The sequence below is a fragment of the Rhipicephalus microplus genome, unplaced genomic scaffold (assembly GCF_043290135.1).
Source record: "Rhipicephalus microplus isolate Deutch F79 unplaced genomic scaffold, USDA_Rmic scaffold_18, whole genome shotgun sequence".
NCBI lineage: Eukaryota > Metazoa > Arthropoda > Arachnida > Ixodida > Ixodidae > Rhipicephalus > Rhipicephalus microplus.
The window spans coordinates 6683249-6700705 of NW_027464591.1; the positions used below are offsets into that span (position 1 = coordinate 6683249).

The 17457-nt window shown below is 44.5% G+C and overlaps 1 protein-coding gene across 1 annotated transcript; it reads right to left on the bottom strand.

Annotated features, from left to right (window-relative positions):
• Window positions 1-788: 788 nt before the first annotated feature.
• Window positions 789-3982, bottom strand: LOC142785140 (adult-specific rigid cuticular protein 15.7-like). The gene is made up of 4 exons (XM_075883582.1): window positions 3863-3982; window positions 3242-3340; window positions 1913-2292; window positions 789-1033 (listed from the first exon to the last, which is right to left on the bottom strand). The coding sequence occupies exons 1-3, from the start codon at window positions 3962-3964 to the stop codon at window positions 1990-1992; spliced, it is 504 nt and encodes a 167-aa protein (XP_075739697.1). The 5' UTR covers window positions 3965-3982; the 3' UTR covers window positions 789-1033; window positions 1913-1989.
• Between the last annotated feature and the right edge of the window lie 13475 nt (window positions 3983-17457).

Sequence of the window (17457 nt, forward strand, 5' to 3'; positions counted from 1 at the left end):
TGGCGAAAACAGCAGCTAAGCTGCTGTTTATTGCGTATATTTAAAGGCTTGAATTCGAGTTGGCACGGATACATAGTTTTAGCTTCTTCTACTTGTAGCGTGTAGTTTAAATGACATCATGTAATTATAGGCTTCTACCAGTTCATGAAAATCTGGTAGCCGCGGTTTGAACGTTTGTGGGTCTTTACTTCTAATACTATAACTCAAATATACGTGAAGGACTGAAGCTTTTAAAAATTATTACAGGGAATGTCGCTGGAGCTAAAGTTTTACAAGTAAACTTCGTCAAGGCGACGCTGCTGCCCGGACAAGAACAAGTCAACTTGCCGAAACACTGTTTACAGAGACGTTCTTTCTCAAAAAAAAAAAAAAAAAACTGATCGCTTTGAGCCTCTCCACGCCTGGGAACTTCAGTCTCGTTTGCCACTCAAGTTTTGTAAAAAAAAAACAAGGGGAAGTTGGCAGCTTCACTAGGTTTTTTTTTGTAACGGCTCTCTTGGCTTTCGTGATGCTCTCTGTAGAATAATGGCGGTTCGGTTATTTCGAGTGTGTGGTGTTAAAATTCAGCTGAATCTAACATTCCCATTTATTGTTACCTAAAATATCTCACAGTTTCATCATTTCAGTAGTACGAGATATGAACAGTATAAGAGAACTCACGAAATTGATCAGTTACTTAAGTACACAGAGGGATCACGGGTAAATGCTATACTCAACGATATGACAGCCAATAGCTTTTGATCCCATGACATCAATGCCTTCAGAAAGACCAAACGTGCAAACATGACTATAGGAATATCATAACATTTATTTACACTACGCTTTTAGACATCTTTCATGCAGTGGCACGAAACACTGAATATCTGACATTTGACAAGGAAGAGATATCACGAGCACATGTGGAAAACGTCGCAGATTGGTTATCGCCTTGACATCAGGGAATGCACTCGACGTCTTCTGCCCTTCTTAACGGTAGCAAAGTTTGCGTCGTTTTGCAGAAAAGAGGAAGAATTCTGAAACCACAGGAGCAGTGCTGAAAGGCAATAGAAAGAAGAAAAAAATACTTAGTAGAGACCTCCACTCAGCGTTGACCACCAACTTTCTTTTTTCAACTTGTAATGCGGATACTGTACTAGGTAGTGCACATGATCGCCGAAATGTAAAGGTCAAAGTAAACTGTGAAGGCTATTTTACATCGATTAAAGACTGGTTTTGACTAACAGTGCTGGATGATTTCGTGGTCGATAACAAAATTAAAGGAGATAGTTCAAGGACTCTACTTTTCATTGGCAGGTAGCTTTGAACTGGACGGTTACAAATATTGAGTACCCTGTCACTACGTAGCATTAGCCACTGTCATATATGTTCTCTGTCTATCAGGTATTCCTGTTGCGCAGTCTCTGCGATTGAATCAGCTTAGGCTATGTTATGCTGCTCACCACACTATAAAGCGAACAACTGAAGAATGTATGTATACAGTAAGTTACATCTACATCACTAAGCTCTGCCCAAAGTCAGGAAACAATCAGCAATATAAACAATGCCGCAGCAGGGCAGTATAATATAAACTCCCTACTTCCACACTTAAATCATCTGTTAGCTTACGCGCACCATAGAAGCCAAAGGAAACTTCATGTGTGTAGAAGTACCACTGAAAAACTGGGGATACATTTAGATGGGTTCCATCACTTTTTTTTGTTACCTTTCTAATATGTTGTCTTGCGACGGACCAATTTTAGTTATCTTGCTCCCTGTCTTTCATTATCATCTAACATTCATTATTGGACTGTGTTATGTCCTACATTGTTTTTATGCGTGTATCAATTTTATCTGCTGACAATATGCTTTATTTTTAAAGCCACTAGTTGTAAGCAGGGTGTCAAAAATTATATATTGACAAATATGTACTTACAGAAAAGAAATCTGGAGAAGAGACACAGAGTACAAAAAAGAAAGACGTGGTATCACTAGGGAAAGGGCGACTACTTTCTAGCCGTAGTATCCATGGCCTCCGTATCCACCGTGTCCGTAGGCAGGCACCGTCTTTCCGTGGGCCGAGTGATAGGGAGCGGCGGCCGGCAGGCTGCTCTTGGTTCCGGGCTCATTGGTCTTCACCATGGCCCGGAAGCCCCACTTGTCGGCCACGTAGTGCACCTGCCTGTGGCGGCCGTCGATGTCGCCCAGGTAGTACGAGCCGTGCACGGGGCCGTACGCCGCGCCAGTTTCGTGGCGGCCGTTGACGGCCCCGTAGCCATTGACGATGTCGTAGCCGAAGCTGTAGTGGCCGTGGTCCTGCGATGATGAAATAGAGAAACGTGGCAAGTTTTAGGCTGATTTAATATTATCGCCTCTCGGTGGCAATAATGTAGCATTAAGCCTATTACTGACAGTATACATCAGTAGTGACGCTTCCAAGGCCACTTTAATGTGTGCTCATCGCTACTTTTTCATTCTGCCAATATGGCCCTTGGAAGCATGCCTGCCAATGAGATAGTAGAGACCACCTTATGTGAAATATGCCCATGTGCGTCTAATGTTCGGAGTGCAACAAAACCTTTCTGCCGAACAAGTATTTCGTGGAACCTGCGTTCCCCGAACACCACTGCCAGTGCATCTTTCATTGCACCTCTTTCAAAAAATAGTCTTGGTCATACAGCACGAACAAGTACACATGTCCGGAGATGCTGGCTGATGAGTAATGAGTAAGAAAGCGCACTCGAAAAGAGATGTATTGATAATTAGTGTCTGAAGAGGGAGTTGCTATATGAGCTATAGTTGCTCTGCGTTTAGTGTTGCCACTATAGTAAGCCATTGGAACGGGAACAAGCGGGGCAAAAACATATAATCTGTTCTAATTGTTCAGATGTCTTTTTGTCTACCCGTTTTGATCATAAACCAACATGCACAGAGGACGCAAGCAGATCAGACACTCCTATTAGTCCCCAAGGTTGAACGTTCCTCGAGGTTCAGTACCGGTAGAGCCATAGTATTGACCACGAAAGTAGATCATAAAGTAGCTTAAAGTTATTTAAAAAATTGCAGATTGGCCACAATTGGCAACGCGGTGATACCACAGCTGTATACTAAAGGCGAAATCGAAAAATACATATCGAGCCAGGTTACATAGTATAATACTCAAAATGTTTTCGGAACTGTTCCTCTTTAACGCTGCACTGGCGTATTGATGCTCCTGCGAACTGCTGACAAAATAAATTACATGAGCTGCACCACCAATACTAACGTTCTGTTTCCTGTACGTCCTGCTGGAACCGCCGTGGTGCCCGTATCCTCCGTAACCTCCGGCAAGTACCGTGGTCGAGACAACCAGCAGCAGTGTCACCTGCAAAGTGGCACGAAAGCGACAATCGGTAAACTACGCTGGGTTGCGTTGACGTTTCCTCTAAAGAATAAAAGGCCGCTAGAACGGTTTACCATTTTGTAGTGATGTGATCGTAGTTATATTATCGGCTTTATATGTAGAGCAGGCAATCAAAATGCAATGTTAGTACACGCCTTGTTAATTTTATGCTTGCCCAGTGTCGTGGCTAAACCAAAGGCATGCTGATTCTATAGCTGACCAAGGCGTCAATACTTCAATGTGGGAGGGGGTGAGGCGTGCGAAATACATCAACATCCGTACACTTAGACTCATACGCGCGTCAAATAAACACAGGGTACCACCATAAATAAGCAGTCTCTCACAACGGTGCGCCTCGTAACTACACCGGCAATTTAATCTCACTTTCACAGGCGCTATGGATAGCGTTTTTCGGTGATCTCAGAAGCTACGACACTCGTTACAGCTTCAAATGCCGCCTGTTCTACTGCCAACCCAGCTTCGTACGTTCGTCGACCAACTCACCTGAGCAATCATGTCGGCAGATACGAGTGCACGGTTTGCAGTGAGACTTGTGGGCGGAGGTGGTTCCCTTTTATAGGGCCGTTTTCGAAGTGAGAAACGCATTCTTGTTGTCTCTATTGTTGTTTGACGGGCTCTGCTCAGGGGGGCACAAAGCGCTTTCACCTGCTATTACGCGTGCTCAACGAAACGGCGTGCGTCTTTTTTTTTCCCCGAAAGAATAAACATAGGAAAATAGGACCAGTCGTTCTTTTTTTCCTCCGGGTGAACGCGGGGCACATGTTTTTGAAGAATGCTGTTCTCCGTCGACTGGTTGTCAGTTTTTCGCTGAAAAGCTAGAATACACATATCCTAGTCTGGCTTCGTGATATCTTAAGTTTACCTCGTACGTACAGTCGCCGGATGGCAACCTTGCGCCACGCTTACGCTTTGACGTCTCAGTTAATGCGTAATCCATAGCTCAAGTCAAGCTTTAACCCGCTAGTTTGACTGCGAAATGGACCTCGTTAGTAACAGCGTGTCCACTGGTGCTTTGTGTGATTTGCATTTATATCGTAGTTATGAACGACGCATAAAAAACACACGGAACACAGATGACGAAAAGCGCACAGACACACGTGCCAGACTCGCAACTAATTTTAATTCACGTTGACACACACATATTTACAAGCACGCGGTCCGAAAAACATGTCACACAGCCCGAAAGGTTTGTCGTAAATTTTTATTCAAACAAGATACCTCCTTTTGTTGCAAGGCAATAGATGAAATGCTGATACATGAGTTGGTGTTAGAAATGTGCAAAGACCCTATTATTTTCCGAGTTGTCTGATCGTTACTCCTAGCGATGATGGTTGATTTTGATTGATTTGTGGGGTTTAACGTCCCAAAACCACCATTTGATTATGAGAGACACCGTAGTGGAGGGCTCCGGAAATTTTGACCACCTGGGGTTCTTTAACGTGCACCCAAATCTGAGTACATGGGCCTACAACATTTCCGCCTCCATTAGCGATGATGGTAGTTTTTTCAAATTGAGGGACGCACTCACACTCCCTGCAGTGCGCGCCAACTTGAACCACGTGTTTGTATATACGAGTGTGTCGACGGGAATAAAAATTAGTGACGAGTCTGGCGCTCGTGTTTGTGTAGTTTTCTTCATCTGTGTTCCGTGTGTTCATAACTATGAACCAACACCAATGCGTCGTTCATAACTATGAACCAACACCAATGCGTCGTTCATAACTATGAGCAAACACCAACGAGCCCAACTGTCAGTGCTATTAGATATCCACATATACTTTGAATGGGCTGCCACATGCGTGAGATGGTGGGAATCGTTATTTCCAGTGAACAGACAAGAAAGTTGGCATCTTTTTTTTTTTTCTCAGATCTGTCGGTCCGAGCTTGTCGTTATTGTTTGTGATGTGACTGTAGTGGTGCTAAAATAAGCATGCACTCACAGTCTAGGCTTCATTAAACAATGTATATGTTTTCTGAACATGTTCGTCATTTTTTCTTTATGTCGGGCATGCCTTAAGCATCACATTATATATGATATGATTTATTCTGAAATGCGGCCATTATTACCACTGCAAACCGAACACTTGTTGCAAACTTAACCATAAGTTTATTGTCTATTCATTCATCGATTACAGCGGGCTGCCCCAGCCATTATTGAGGGATAGTGCAATTTTAGCCTGTGTGAAAATCTTGGAAATGTACTTAATTAGAGTGAAGGGACAATTGCAAAGCAGTTGTTAGAGCTTGGTAAGCTTGATGAAAGGTCCGTGTCATCGGCTACCATCGACTGGAAGTATATTGTAAATTGTTTAGCGTCACCCCATGTGACTTAAATTAAGTGCAACAAAAATTAAGAAAAAAACTTGGACCGATTTTTTAATGAAGTCACGTAATATGGTTGGAAGGCGAAGGCTCACTTTTTCTTTTCAGCCGGTCACGTTGATCCTACTTTGCCACCCTCCGAAAGCATTGCTCATCTAACGCGGTTATCCACCTTCTCCGCAGTCAGAGGTTCTTCCTCTTATTTTGCGTCGTGCCAGTGATCAGCGCATTTCCGAACAATCTGCGGTACATGTGATTACATCATCCTGTGAGGATACATCACGTTACGTCCCTTTGACATCGCAATGTCATCAAAAGAACAGCCCAAACTTGATCACTGCGGAGAGATAGCGTGACAATCATATGACGACGTCTTTTTAGTTCCCTCGCGTTGACGCAGCCGTGTGCAACAGGTACAAATAAACTTTAGGTTTACAAAAAAAAAAAAGTGGGTCAGTGCAACTGAATTTTCTCACCTCTCTTTAAAGATGTTTCTTTGAATTCTTTTTGTGTAAAACATCAGTTATAGCATGCAAAAACGTACTAATTCATGAAATAAGGTATAGGGAGCCCAAAGAAGTTCTGAAATATGTTTGTTGTCCGCAGTACCTCCTCACTTCCACGATTTCGAGCAACATGTACAAGAGTTACCTGATATAAACTGTGACGATAAGTCTTCAGATTGTATAGTTGGTATGAAAGGAAGTATTTCTTAGAGTGAGCTTCTGAGACCCCACACAAGTGGAAGTCTTGCAAATGTGTCTGTTGCACCACGCTGGTTTTGAGAAGTTAATACTCAAAACCCCAAAGACAAGCCAAGCGGGACCTTAAGCTTACTGTAAAAAAAAGCCCATGTTTGTGAAGACTAACAGAATCAGAGACGAAAATTACGCATAGAATGATGTTGTCCCTCAACATTGCACACCCTGCTATTGACAACAGAGCTCAGAACAGTTTAATGAGTACACTAGAATTATTTCGTACCTACCATGGTATGAACCTGCTTTTCGATGTACAGTGGTGAGCACTGTTTCGTGAACACGAGAGCGCGTGGCCAATGACACTGTAAGCGCTGCGTAACACCTATAGTCGGAAACATCGCGCATGCTCAGCATGTGCTCTGCGATACACACTTTCCACCATGCGCACCACGTCATGGGTACGCTTGCTCGTCGTCTGCTAGGCGCATTTCGGTCAGTTAAGCTGGCGTATGCTGCTTTTCAAGGTTCATTGCGGTGAAAGTTGGTGCGCCAATACGAAATGAGCACAGAATAGCTAACTTTCAAGCTGTGCATTACAGAGAACTGCTGAGAAAGAAATAAATTAAAATGAATTATGCATCAGCTTATTAGACAAAAAGTGGGTCGCAGATGACGAACAAGCGTATCCAAGTCGTAGTGCGCATGGTGGAAAGAGTGTATCGCAGAGAACATGCTGAGCATGCAAGATGTTTCCGACTATAGGTGTTACGCAGCGCTGGCAGTGTCATTGGCCACGCGCTCTCGTGTTCACCAAAACAGCGCTCACTGCTATACTGTAGCGGTAGCATGTATGTCGTCGTTATATATACATATATCGAGTGCTTCGAATTACGTTTGCTTTATAGCCAAGCCATTGTGGTCAAGGTTTTCCTGTGTCTTAGATGGAGAAATATTACCGTCACGAACTGGCAAGCACTCAATGAAATGCCAAGCACAATGACAGATAGGGAAGCTGAAACGTCCCACCGTATCTGCCGTGAACAACGAATGTAGCGTTAGTTGCCAGAAAGCACGAAATCATGGAGTGGTAATTACTCGCAGTACGATGGGAGCGTTAAAGGCTTTTGCTCGCAATATGATTTCCAGGTTCCACAGAACAGAGGATACACCCCTGTAAACTGGGAAGCTTTAGCCGCCCAGCTTAAACAGAATGCAATAAACACCGGGTGCCACTTCTCTTCCTTCGCGAACATTACAGAGGAACCACGTACATAGAAGCAGGCGCACCAACCGTTTTTTCTTTCTTTTTGCGCAACTTTGTTGCTGCCTACCGTCGAGTTTTATCAAAAGCAGAGCTAGGGATATTCTAAAATGTAACTTACTAGTAACTGAGAGATCGTTGCTCATTAGCGACCAATAAATGAATCACTTCGTAGCTTCATTTATTGGTCCCTATCTATAACATATTATATAAACAAGGTAAAAAAGTTTTTAAAACTTCATTGATAAAATATCCCTCTGTGTTGCTAATTACACTACTATTGCAGCAAGAAGATGCTTGGTAAAGCCGCACACACGCTAAAAAAGTGCAGCTGGCAAAACCACCTCGATCTTCTTGATGTCCTGAAATTTGACGGCATCAAGAGGACCATACATGAATCAGTATTAGTAAAGATGACTAGCATTGTCATCTGTGGCCTCTATGTAATTACCATAAAGATATGCATGCTTTTAGGGGCGAAACTTCTTACGACGTGGGTCGTACGTCTTGTGTTACGCCGTGCTCGTGCGTGTTGTTTTTCGAATGTCCCATGGATGGTGGTACTTGTATATGATGAATGTATGATGAAAATGTGCGAAGTGGCGGTACTTGGTGTGTTCACTAGATGGACGGAAGGAAGGACGGATGGATGGACGGACGGATGGATGTATGGACGGACAGAGAGACAGACAGACAGAAGGACGGACGGATGGACAGACGCACGCACGCCCACACAGGCGAACGCAATGACGCACAGATGGATGGACGGATGGACGCACGAATGTTTAGCCCCACTCGTCATCATTGACACCATGGATATGCTGTAATTTTGCTGTACAGCAGGATATGCTGACACCATGGATATGCTGTACAGCAGGATATGCTGTAATATGCTGCTGGATATGCTGTAATTTTCTGTCATTGCGACAAAAATACAAAAAAAAGACGCTGAGCTTTGAACGAGCGTTCAGCTGCTTTGATATCGTTGCAAGATTTAAAAACAACAAAATATATATTTTGTGTCCTCATCTTATGATGTAGAAGTTGGTGACAAAAATATTAAATCAGCGAAAGTTTATTTAAGTGAATAAAGAAAGGGAATCATCATTGTACAATAATAAATACTCCACTCTTAATACAGATCCTGTATATTTGGCTACAACTGTGGGGAGAAATAGAAAGTACGGGTTTATTTTGATTAAATTTAGCTCGAACTTTGGCTCTTCTTCAAATCCACTCAACGGAAACACTAGTTGAGGTGGAATTTGAATTTTATATGACGGAATCCGGCGATGAAGCTATAGATGTGGAGTGAACTGGCGGCGTCGAATGGATGACCTCGCGCGCGAGCAAGCTAATGTTTGCGTCTCCTTCTTTCTTGGATGGTTATTGACTTCTTTCACGTAATTTTTATGAATATTACTATCGGAATTATAACAAAGTTCGTTGCGATTGATATCGAAGTGGTGTGGAAATAACTGAAACCAAATGCCTATCAGTAGCTACATCAGCGCCGACCTTGCCTGTGTGACACAGTGGTTGCTCACGCCCCAGAACGGCGCCGTGAAGCGAGTGATGTCCGAATATACTGGAAAAAGTGTGTTATTCCAAGAGCACAAGTAAACTCTTTCTCAAAGCTGTGTATTCAAGGCGTTTTGCGAAGGAGCTTAAAACGTCTACAGCCGGATCTCGGCCGCGTAACGAGAGCTGATCCTCGGAAGGAGAGCATTTAAAATGCATTAAAACCTTGAGTTTGGGGAATCTACGGTCTAATGTACCACAAGAATCTTGTGGTTAGCGTCTTTAGGTACAGCTAATCTGCTCGGGAGATGAACAATCGCTGTTGGGCGAGATGTTTACCAACTGATTACAGTTCCAAAGCAATAACTGAAAACTTCAAGAAGCGTTTATTTTACACACAGACAGCGGAACGTAAAGTGCATCTACCTGTCATACTGACTCTGGCGTCGTCCACTTCGTTGAAGTTTCCACGTAGCCGTTTATGGAGAGTTCGCTCTATGCGAGGCGCAATTGATGCCATTATATTAAGAGTGCCCGCTTTCTCTGAACTGATTTTTTTAAATAAAAAAATTGTGTCTCGGTTTTATGCCCACCGCTGTGGTACTGCTGTTCCGGCGCTCGCCTGCTGAACCCAAAGTGGAGACTTCTGATCCCGGCCTCGGCAGTCGTATTTCGGCAGAAGTGAAATACTGGGATTCCCGCTAGTACTGTGCGATGTAAGCTGGCGTTAAAGAACACCCGAAGCCTGAATCTCTGAAATTATTACAAGAACGTACCTATATCACGAATTTGACACTCAAAGACTTCAATATTAGAATATCTTAGTTTTAACTGGTTAATTTACAACTTTTTTAGGATACGTAGTTATAAAAAAAAACACTGTGACCAGAAACACCAAATCCTCTCTTCTTACCTGTTATCTTTTTGTCTAAAGTAACAGTGCATGTTACTGTCCATAATTCTGAATACAGGAACTACTATCGACAACACTTTCATGTGTCGGGGCGTTTTCCGTTTCACAGCTTATGACAGCGATCGGTGGGATGAAAAGGGAACGATCCCCACAGGAGCCAACAATTAGGCCCAGCCCACTTAACCAATTTTCATAATTGTTTTCTGATACTTTCCTTGGTGCCTTGCTGTGCTTCATCCACCCTTCCCAAGAAACGTCTGAAATCGAAGCCTTTCTCGTCACCCGCCTATAGAGTACCGACGAAGGAGTGCTTTTGCCGCATGCAGAACCACCGGCTCCTCAGTGAGAGCTTTCTGCTCAAACGTTTTACGCTCTTGCAATCCAGAAATGATAAAATATTCAACTATCTTTCAACACCACGAGCACTATGATCCTCTGTGTATATGACAGGAGAGGCACCATACCAATATTATAGCGCTCCTGGGAAACTATCCGAAAGAAACCCGGCTGGGTTGTCGCATTTACTCGAAATCTCTATTCCCAATAATCTTTTGACTACAGGGAACCTATTCATTTTCGTTGCCGTCCGTTTCGAGAATTTCTTTTCACTGGGCAAGATAAAACAGTTTTCACGAATAGTGCATGTCTCTTTTCTTTGCAAAGACATTTTAGCTACGCATTATTTCCCGCTTGCTGTGCTCCGTACTCCACGTCTATTCCTGGTTTCATCATCCTCCGGAGCAGGAAAGCATTAGGCCGATTGGCCACGGATGCTGCTTTGGCTGCTTCTTTTGGCTTTATACTGCCTTGTCGTAAAGTGTATTCTCTCAAGCACGCGTTGCTTTCTTATTTATTTTTACGTCGCGTCTTGATGTGTATAATTCCGACTGATTTCATGCCGAGTGGGCCCTTTTACTGCTGTTTTAACATCAAAACGGTCCCGTCAATGTTACTACAGGTTCCGGATTTAAGAACGCAAGGGTCATTATACTCATTGTGTGTGTGGGACGCTGTAAAATCTTTATAGGAGCCAGTCAATTCACAATGAGAGAAAGCAATTCGTGAGGGAGAATGATTTGTCTGTCCTTGGTGAGCGTGCGTGAAGTAGACCTACGGTTACGGTTACAAGGGTCTGTGCCGGGACAATTGCTTTTTTTAGTTTGAAAATAAGCGAACCAAAACAATTTCGATGCTTTTTAAGGACACATAAACACATAAAAGCGAATGTTACATAGACAGACTGCCTAAAAGTTCTCGGCAAGAAATTCGAAAACTGGTTTTGAAATTAGGCAACGGCGCATTGCAGCCGCTAATTAACACAACAACTAGTGTAATTGTTACTGCCTTCGAGACCTCGAAGCCACTGCTTCGAGATCGGATGGCAGAAGAGCCTATGCCTGAGGCGTATCGAATGTCACTGTTGACGACGTAGGTGATGTTGAGTTCGGCCGCGAAGCTGCAATACATATTGGTATATAAATAGTACAGTGAAAATCATTAAATTGCAAAGTAGACAATGAGAACATTGAAGTAGACAAGTTTTTTAACTGTAAAATGTAACAGCATGCACCCGAACATATGTAAATCGCCCACGGTTAGAATAGAGCTCACGATCTTGTATTCCATTCTGCGATCACACAGACGCCATTGCCTAATTTGATACTAAATGAAGCAGTAATTATTCAAAGGAAACGCGAACGTTTTGCCGGAGACAAGCATTAAGCTGTACTGAGCATGCAAGACTTCGTTACAAAGCGTGTCTTGTCTGTATTATCCGTCAAACCTGTCGGCAAATGGGGTGAGCACTGGAACCGGTGAACGCTTGGCCCAAGGCGTCGACAATTGGCTCAGTAGTCAAACTGTGTGGATTTTTTTTTCACTCGGTCCCATTCACATCAACGTCTCAGTGGTCGTGATTATGTCGTTTTACATTTTAACAGATGTCCGAACTTTCACTGCACGTCCTAGGCAACAGTAACAGTACTCGAGTGAAATTTTTCTGGCCTTTCTGAACGGCAGACTGCTCCACGCAGTTATAGAAACATCTTCGGGAATCCACAAGATAAAACTTTTTTTTCACTCTTTCTATAGTTTCGAAATCCTTCGTGCACATCTCAACTGGCACCATTATGTAGCAAAATGACGTTTTGAAGTAGCATCGCGGCAAAGAATTCTAGTTTTACGATGACTGCTGTCCTCAAAGTGTTTGTGGCGGTATTTATACCCTGCTCACACAGATAATAAAAGCTTGTAAACCTCTTTATAACGAATTCACTGTCGAAGAATTGAACAAGATTGGCAGCGACAGATGCGCATGATGCAATACGTTTACAAAGAAGAACAAGCTGAGATTTCGTGCGACACTGTGAAGGTAGGCCAACAACAGTTTAGTATAAAATAACACGTTACCTCGATATGGTTCAGGCAGCAGAGTAGATGTGCGAGGGATGCTGCGGGTGGTTTTAAAGGCTCAACGTGGCACTATATGGCAGTGATATTACTCTCAATAACTTTCGGCCCTGGCGGTGTCAATTGACACCACCACACAACCTTTCCCCTAGTATCTCGGAAACGTAACCAATACTGCTCATTTTTGGGGGTATAGTACTTCAATGATCTCCACAGCATTTGACACCAATATTGCGGCACGTTTGTGGAGGTAGCAGCCACAAAGAAGAAGAAGCGCGACCGAGGTGTTCCGTGAAGCCGAGGCGCGTAAGTGGAGGTGGGTAAGCGCCATTTTCGGGACGACGTACCGAAGCTGTTTCAGTGAGTATTAGGCTGAAAAGTAAGACGTTGGTTTCAATTTTGTGTACACCATTGATTGGCAGGAAAAAAGAAGCCATTTTTTTCATTTTCCAATTACTGGGCCCTAATCACCTAATTTAATGCCTCGTTAATTAAACCAAAATGCTTGTACCTGTGGCTCAATTTTTTGTTTGTGGTCTTCTGGGGCCCTAACTACGAGAAAAACACGCACAAAGAGTGTATGCAACCAAAATAAAAAATCCAGGGCTGAAAGGGAGCCATCGCTGACAAGTTCCCACCTGTCTGTCTTATTTTTTGTCACGTGTAATCTCTTTCGTTTGCGACGGTGCCAATGTACGAACGCCAGAGATGATGCCTTCACGAAACGACGGATTTTGCAGATTGACTTTTCTTCTCAGAAAAACGTTCGCGTGCCGCTCTCCTTCGCCGCGGTGTTATTTCGAGGCGTCTCTTCTCGCCGTGGTCTCAAGATGTCCCGAGCTTTGTGAGGAAGACTATCGTACCACTGAAAAGATTTTGTCCACGTAATGCACTCGCGTCTTGCTGTGCTTTATTTGACTTTACTTTGCTCTCGTTTATCGGTCCATGAGAGACTACTTGCTACTCGGTCGTGCTGCGTTGCATTACAGGTCTGTCCGTTTACCGTAGCTTTTTTTCAGTGTGGTACACAATCTGCATTGAAGGTCGATGTAAAAGACTTGGTAAAAGCACTGTTCGCTGTCAAGTTATTATTAGAGACGTCAACGGTGTTCTTGAAGCTATTGTTATACTATGAAAAGAAGACTACCCGTTTCTGCTTTTTTTTGTAAACATTGACTTGACACGTACACTGCGTGTTCCAAAAAAAAAAATGTATCCGTGAATCCTCAACAATAACGACAATGGAATGTTTGCCATTAGCCTTCATAACTACTTTTTCGCTGGCGGCTGACATCTCAACTATATGGAAGACATCAATTTAGAAAGTAATCAAATATGAAATGGATTACCTTTTTAATTTATGGGGAGGAGGATGGGGTCAAAAGGGAAAATTGAGGTCCCTCTTGCGCAGAGCCCATTGCTCTTTGTGATTTCGCAAAAAAGAATTGTTACATGTGGTAATGAGTGTCGGTTAATTAAATTCGACCTAATTCTTCTTAAGAATCCAAACCGAAGCGCGGATTAGCGCAACTAGCATGCAATCACAATGACGGTGCTGTTCACGAATACGGCTGCACTGGTGCTGGTTATTACGCATAATTCAACGTATGTGAGCTATTCATCTGGCGAGCACGTGAAGTCGATCTACTGCTCATGTAATGACTCCTGCGCATTCTGGCCATCCCGGAGGGATGTGGTAGTAGTCTGGTGGCAGGTGTGGGTACCAATTTCGCTGGCGAAATGGGTTAAATTGTTTCTTACCGCTAAAATCACCATTGCCTGCTTTGAAAAATCTCAAAGTACCGGTTGGGTTCCCCTATGGAGAGCTCCCTTCTTTCTCTCTGATCCGACCGCCTTTCTCAATTAACAAGATAATTATTTTAATTTATTTATTCACTCTTCTATTTATTGTATCCAGTTATATTACCCATCTTATAGGACAGCTAAAGTAATTATGAAAGTCGCGAGGAAATAATACATTCCAATACTGTCTTCTTAGACACGTATTTTGACACGCCCTGTCACCTGTCCTAAATAAAATGCACTATCAGACTTTTGGAAAATTGCACCGCCACGACACTACAAAGGAAGTAAACTGCTCTCCAAAGGCAGTTAACATGCATGTTTAAGGGGAGTTACATATCTGACGAAAAAAGCAACAAGTAATCATTTTTCTCTTTTTTTTTTCATAGTGTAATGTGTTCGCTTTCTGCAGTTACCGTAGGACTATGTGCCGACCTCGCCAATAACATTCACTATTTTTGTGTTCTAACGCTGACACTGTCCGCCTGCCTGCTTCCCTGGGGCTGTCTCAATGTATTCGGTTCACGCACAAAATGGGGGTCCGCCCAGCTGTAGGCGTTGCGCGAGTGCGAGCAGCAGGCGTTTTTGACGCTGGATACATCAATAATGGTGAGTGAATTCTTGCTTGGTATGTGATATTTCGAGTACAATAGCTGATTATAGTTAAAACGAGAGGTGTGGTTACTGTTGCGGCTGAAAAAAATCGACAACATATCCACGGTGTGAATGATGGAAAGTGGAGCGAAGCTGGGATCGCACGCCGCTGCCGCGCCGCTTCGGCCTCCTGTTCTCGTACGCCGGGATCTTGTCGGCGCCGCCTCGCCGCTTCACAACACGCTTCTGCCTCGCACGCTCGCACATCGGGATTCTGTCACCGAGTGCAACCAGCCACCACCACCTTGCGCGCACGCCGCTCTGCAACCTGGTCTATCCACCGACCTTCGTTCGCGCACACGTGCCAAAACGGCTTTTATTTTACTGCAGCGGGCCCCCTAGCGTATGTTTCCGCCGACGAACACGCGATTGCCAACGTCTTCGTGTGATGTCCTTCCTATTTTCTCGCGCACTCGCACATCGGGGCTCGTCTTCGAGCGCGAGCCGCTGCCGCCTTGCGCGTATCATACTTTTTATCGGCAAACTGTGAATCATTCGCTGGCCGCGTCCATTCGTCGTGTGTCTCTCTGTCTGTTTGATGCATGGACGGATGGATGTACGTGTGGATGCATGGACGAACGCACGGACGAACGCACAGATAGATGAACGAGAGGATGGATGGATGGACGGATGGATGAATGCACGGACAGACATATGAAAGAACGCCCGGATGGACGCACGGATGGACGCATGGACGAACGCAGGGATAGACGCGCGGACGAATGGACGCACGAGAGGACTGACGGATGGACGGACGCACTGACGGACGCACGAATGGACGGAAGCACGAACTAACGGACGGTCGGAAGCACGGACGGAATGATGGACGTTTGTCCCCACTCATCATCATTTACTCCATGGATATACCGTGACTTTTATCATTTATTATACTACAAGTAACGTCCTCTAGTGTCGTGTCATTTGCATTTTTAAGCGTATATATATTCCGTTATATTGTGATGTAGTCCTTTACACGCCTTCATTAGGCCTTGAAGACATGGTCAAAAACAGTCACCTCCGAGGCACAGAACCAACTCAAGGGCCATATCCACTAACGATGAAGATGAAGAACACTAGGTCAAGATACAAGTGATGAAGAAGCGTGCTTTAAAAAAAGCCCACACTAATTCCCCGCGCATGAGAGCGGCCATCCTGGCAGCAACTTATAGATGCGGAAAACGCCTTGCGAAAGGCTTCATGCGCGAGGCATGCACTATCTTGGTACCGTGACAGCGCCGGTCACTTGGAGCTATCACAGGTTCAACGCGATAATTAACGCGCGAGGTCTACTCTAAGACTGTGTATGGGCTGAGGAACCGAAACTGAAATTTGTCGCACAAGCTAGGAGTGTGAACTGGTGTCCGGAGTAGCACCTCCTTGCCGGGGTGAAGGGTCACAGTGGTGTGGGATGCGTCATGCAGATTTCTACGGGCTTGTTGTCTCTCCTGTGTTGGGTCAGGCGAGCTGTCGACAGTGATGGAGGCGGGACACATATTGTTGACAAGAGGATGCAGATGGTGTAACTGGGAACGAGACGTCCAGAAAGGAAAATGGCGATCGGCCGTAGACAAGGTAGAACGGCGAGTAGCCAGTTGTGCGTTGTATAGCGCTATTATAAGCGAATGTTACAAATGGCGAAATCCCATCCCAGTTGGTGTGGTATGGCTCAATGTACATGGCTATCATGTCGGACAGAGTGCGATGAAAGCGCTCAGTGAGCCCATTGGTTTGGAGGTGATAGGTGGAGGTTGTCTTGTTGCTGGTGCCGGAGGCTTTTAGCAATTACTTCAAAATTTGCGAAAGGAAAGCTTTTACACGGTCAATTAGGATGACACGAGGAGCACCGTGACGCAAGATCAAGGGTTAAAGCATAAATGTAGCCACACCAGAAGCGGAGGCCGAATTCATGCAGGACGTTTCAGCTTAACGTGTCAAGTGGTTGACAGCTCTCATTATCCATCGGTGGCCACTGGGAGTTGTGGAAAAGGGACCATATAGATCGATGCCAACGACTTCAAATGATGCCGACGGACATGGAAGTGGGCTCAGCTCTCCGCATTGAGGTGATGTCGCAAGCTTTCGGCGCTGACAAAGGTTGCAGGAGGTGACGTACTTTGCTACGCTGGTGGACATCCCTGGTCAGTAGAAATGACCTTTAGTGCAATCACACGTTTTCTAGAAACCAAAGTGACCAGCAGTGAGGTCGTTGTGATAGGCCTTAAGAATATCGGCTCGAAGAGAGCGAGGCAGAACGGGCACCCAGCGATGACCATCCGGGGGATAGATGTGATGGTAAACAACGCAGTTATCGAGCTTGAAATGCCTGAGCTGTCGCCGAAGGCGGGCATTAGGTGGTCGTGATTTCCCTTGAAGGCGACCTATGATGCGTCTATAGTAAGCGTCAGTGAGTTGATGTTGTATGATGGAGCCGTGGTCATCAGGAGGGATCTTGTCAATGGCGGTTAAGGACGAAACAGATGTGGAAGGGTTCTCC

Excerpts from the sequence above, each read along its gene's own strand:
- LOC142785140 (XM_075883582.1), bottom strand. The coding sequence starts at position 3,964 with ATGCGTTTCTCACTTCGAAAACGGCCCTATAAAAGGGAACCACCTCCG. Across the intron at positions 3,341-3,862 it reads CTGCCGACATGATTGCTCAG|GTGACACTGCTGCTGGTTGT; the intron begins GTGAGTTGGTCG and ends GCCACTTTGCAG. Across the intron at positions 2,293-3,241 it reads GGACGTACAGGAAACAGAAC|GACCACGGCCACTACAGCTT; the intron begins GTTAGTATTGGT and ends TCATCATCGCAG.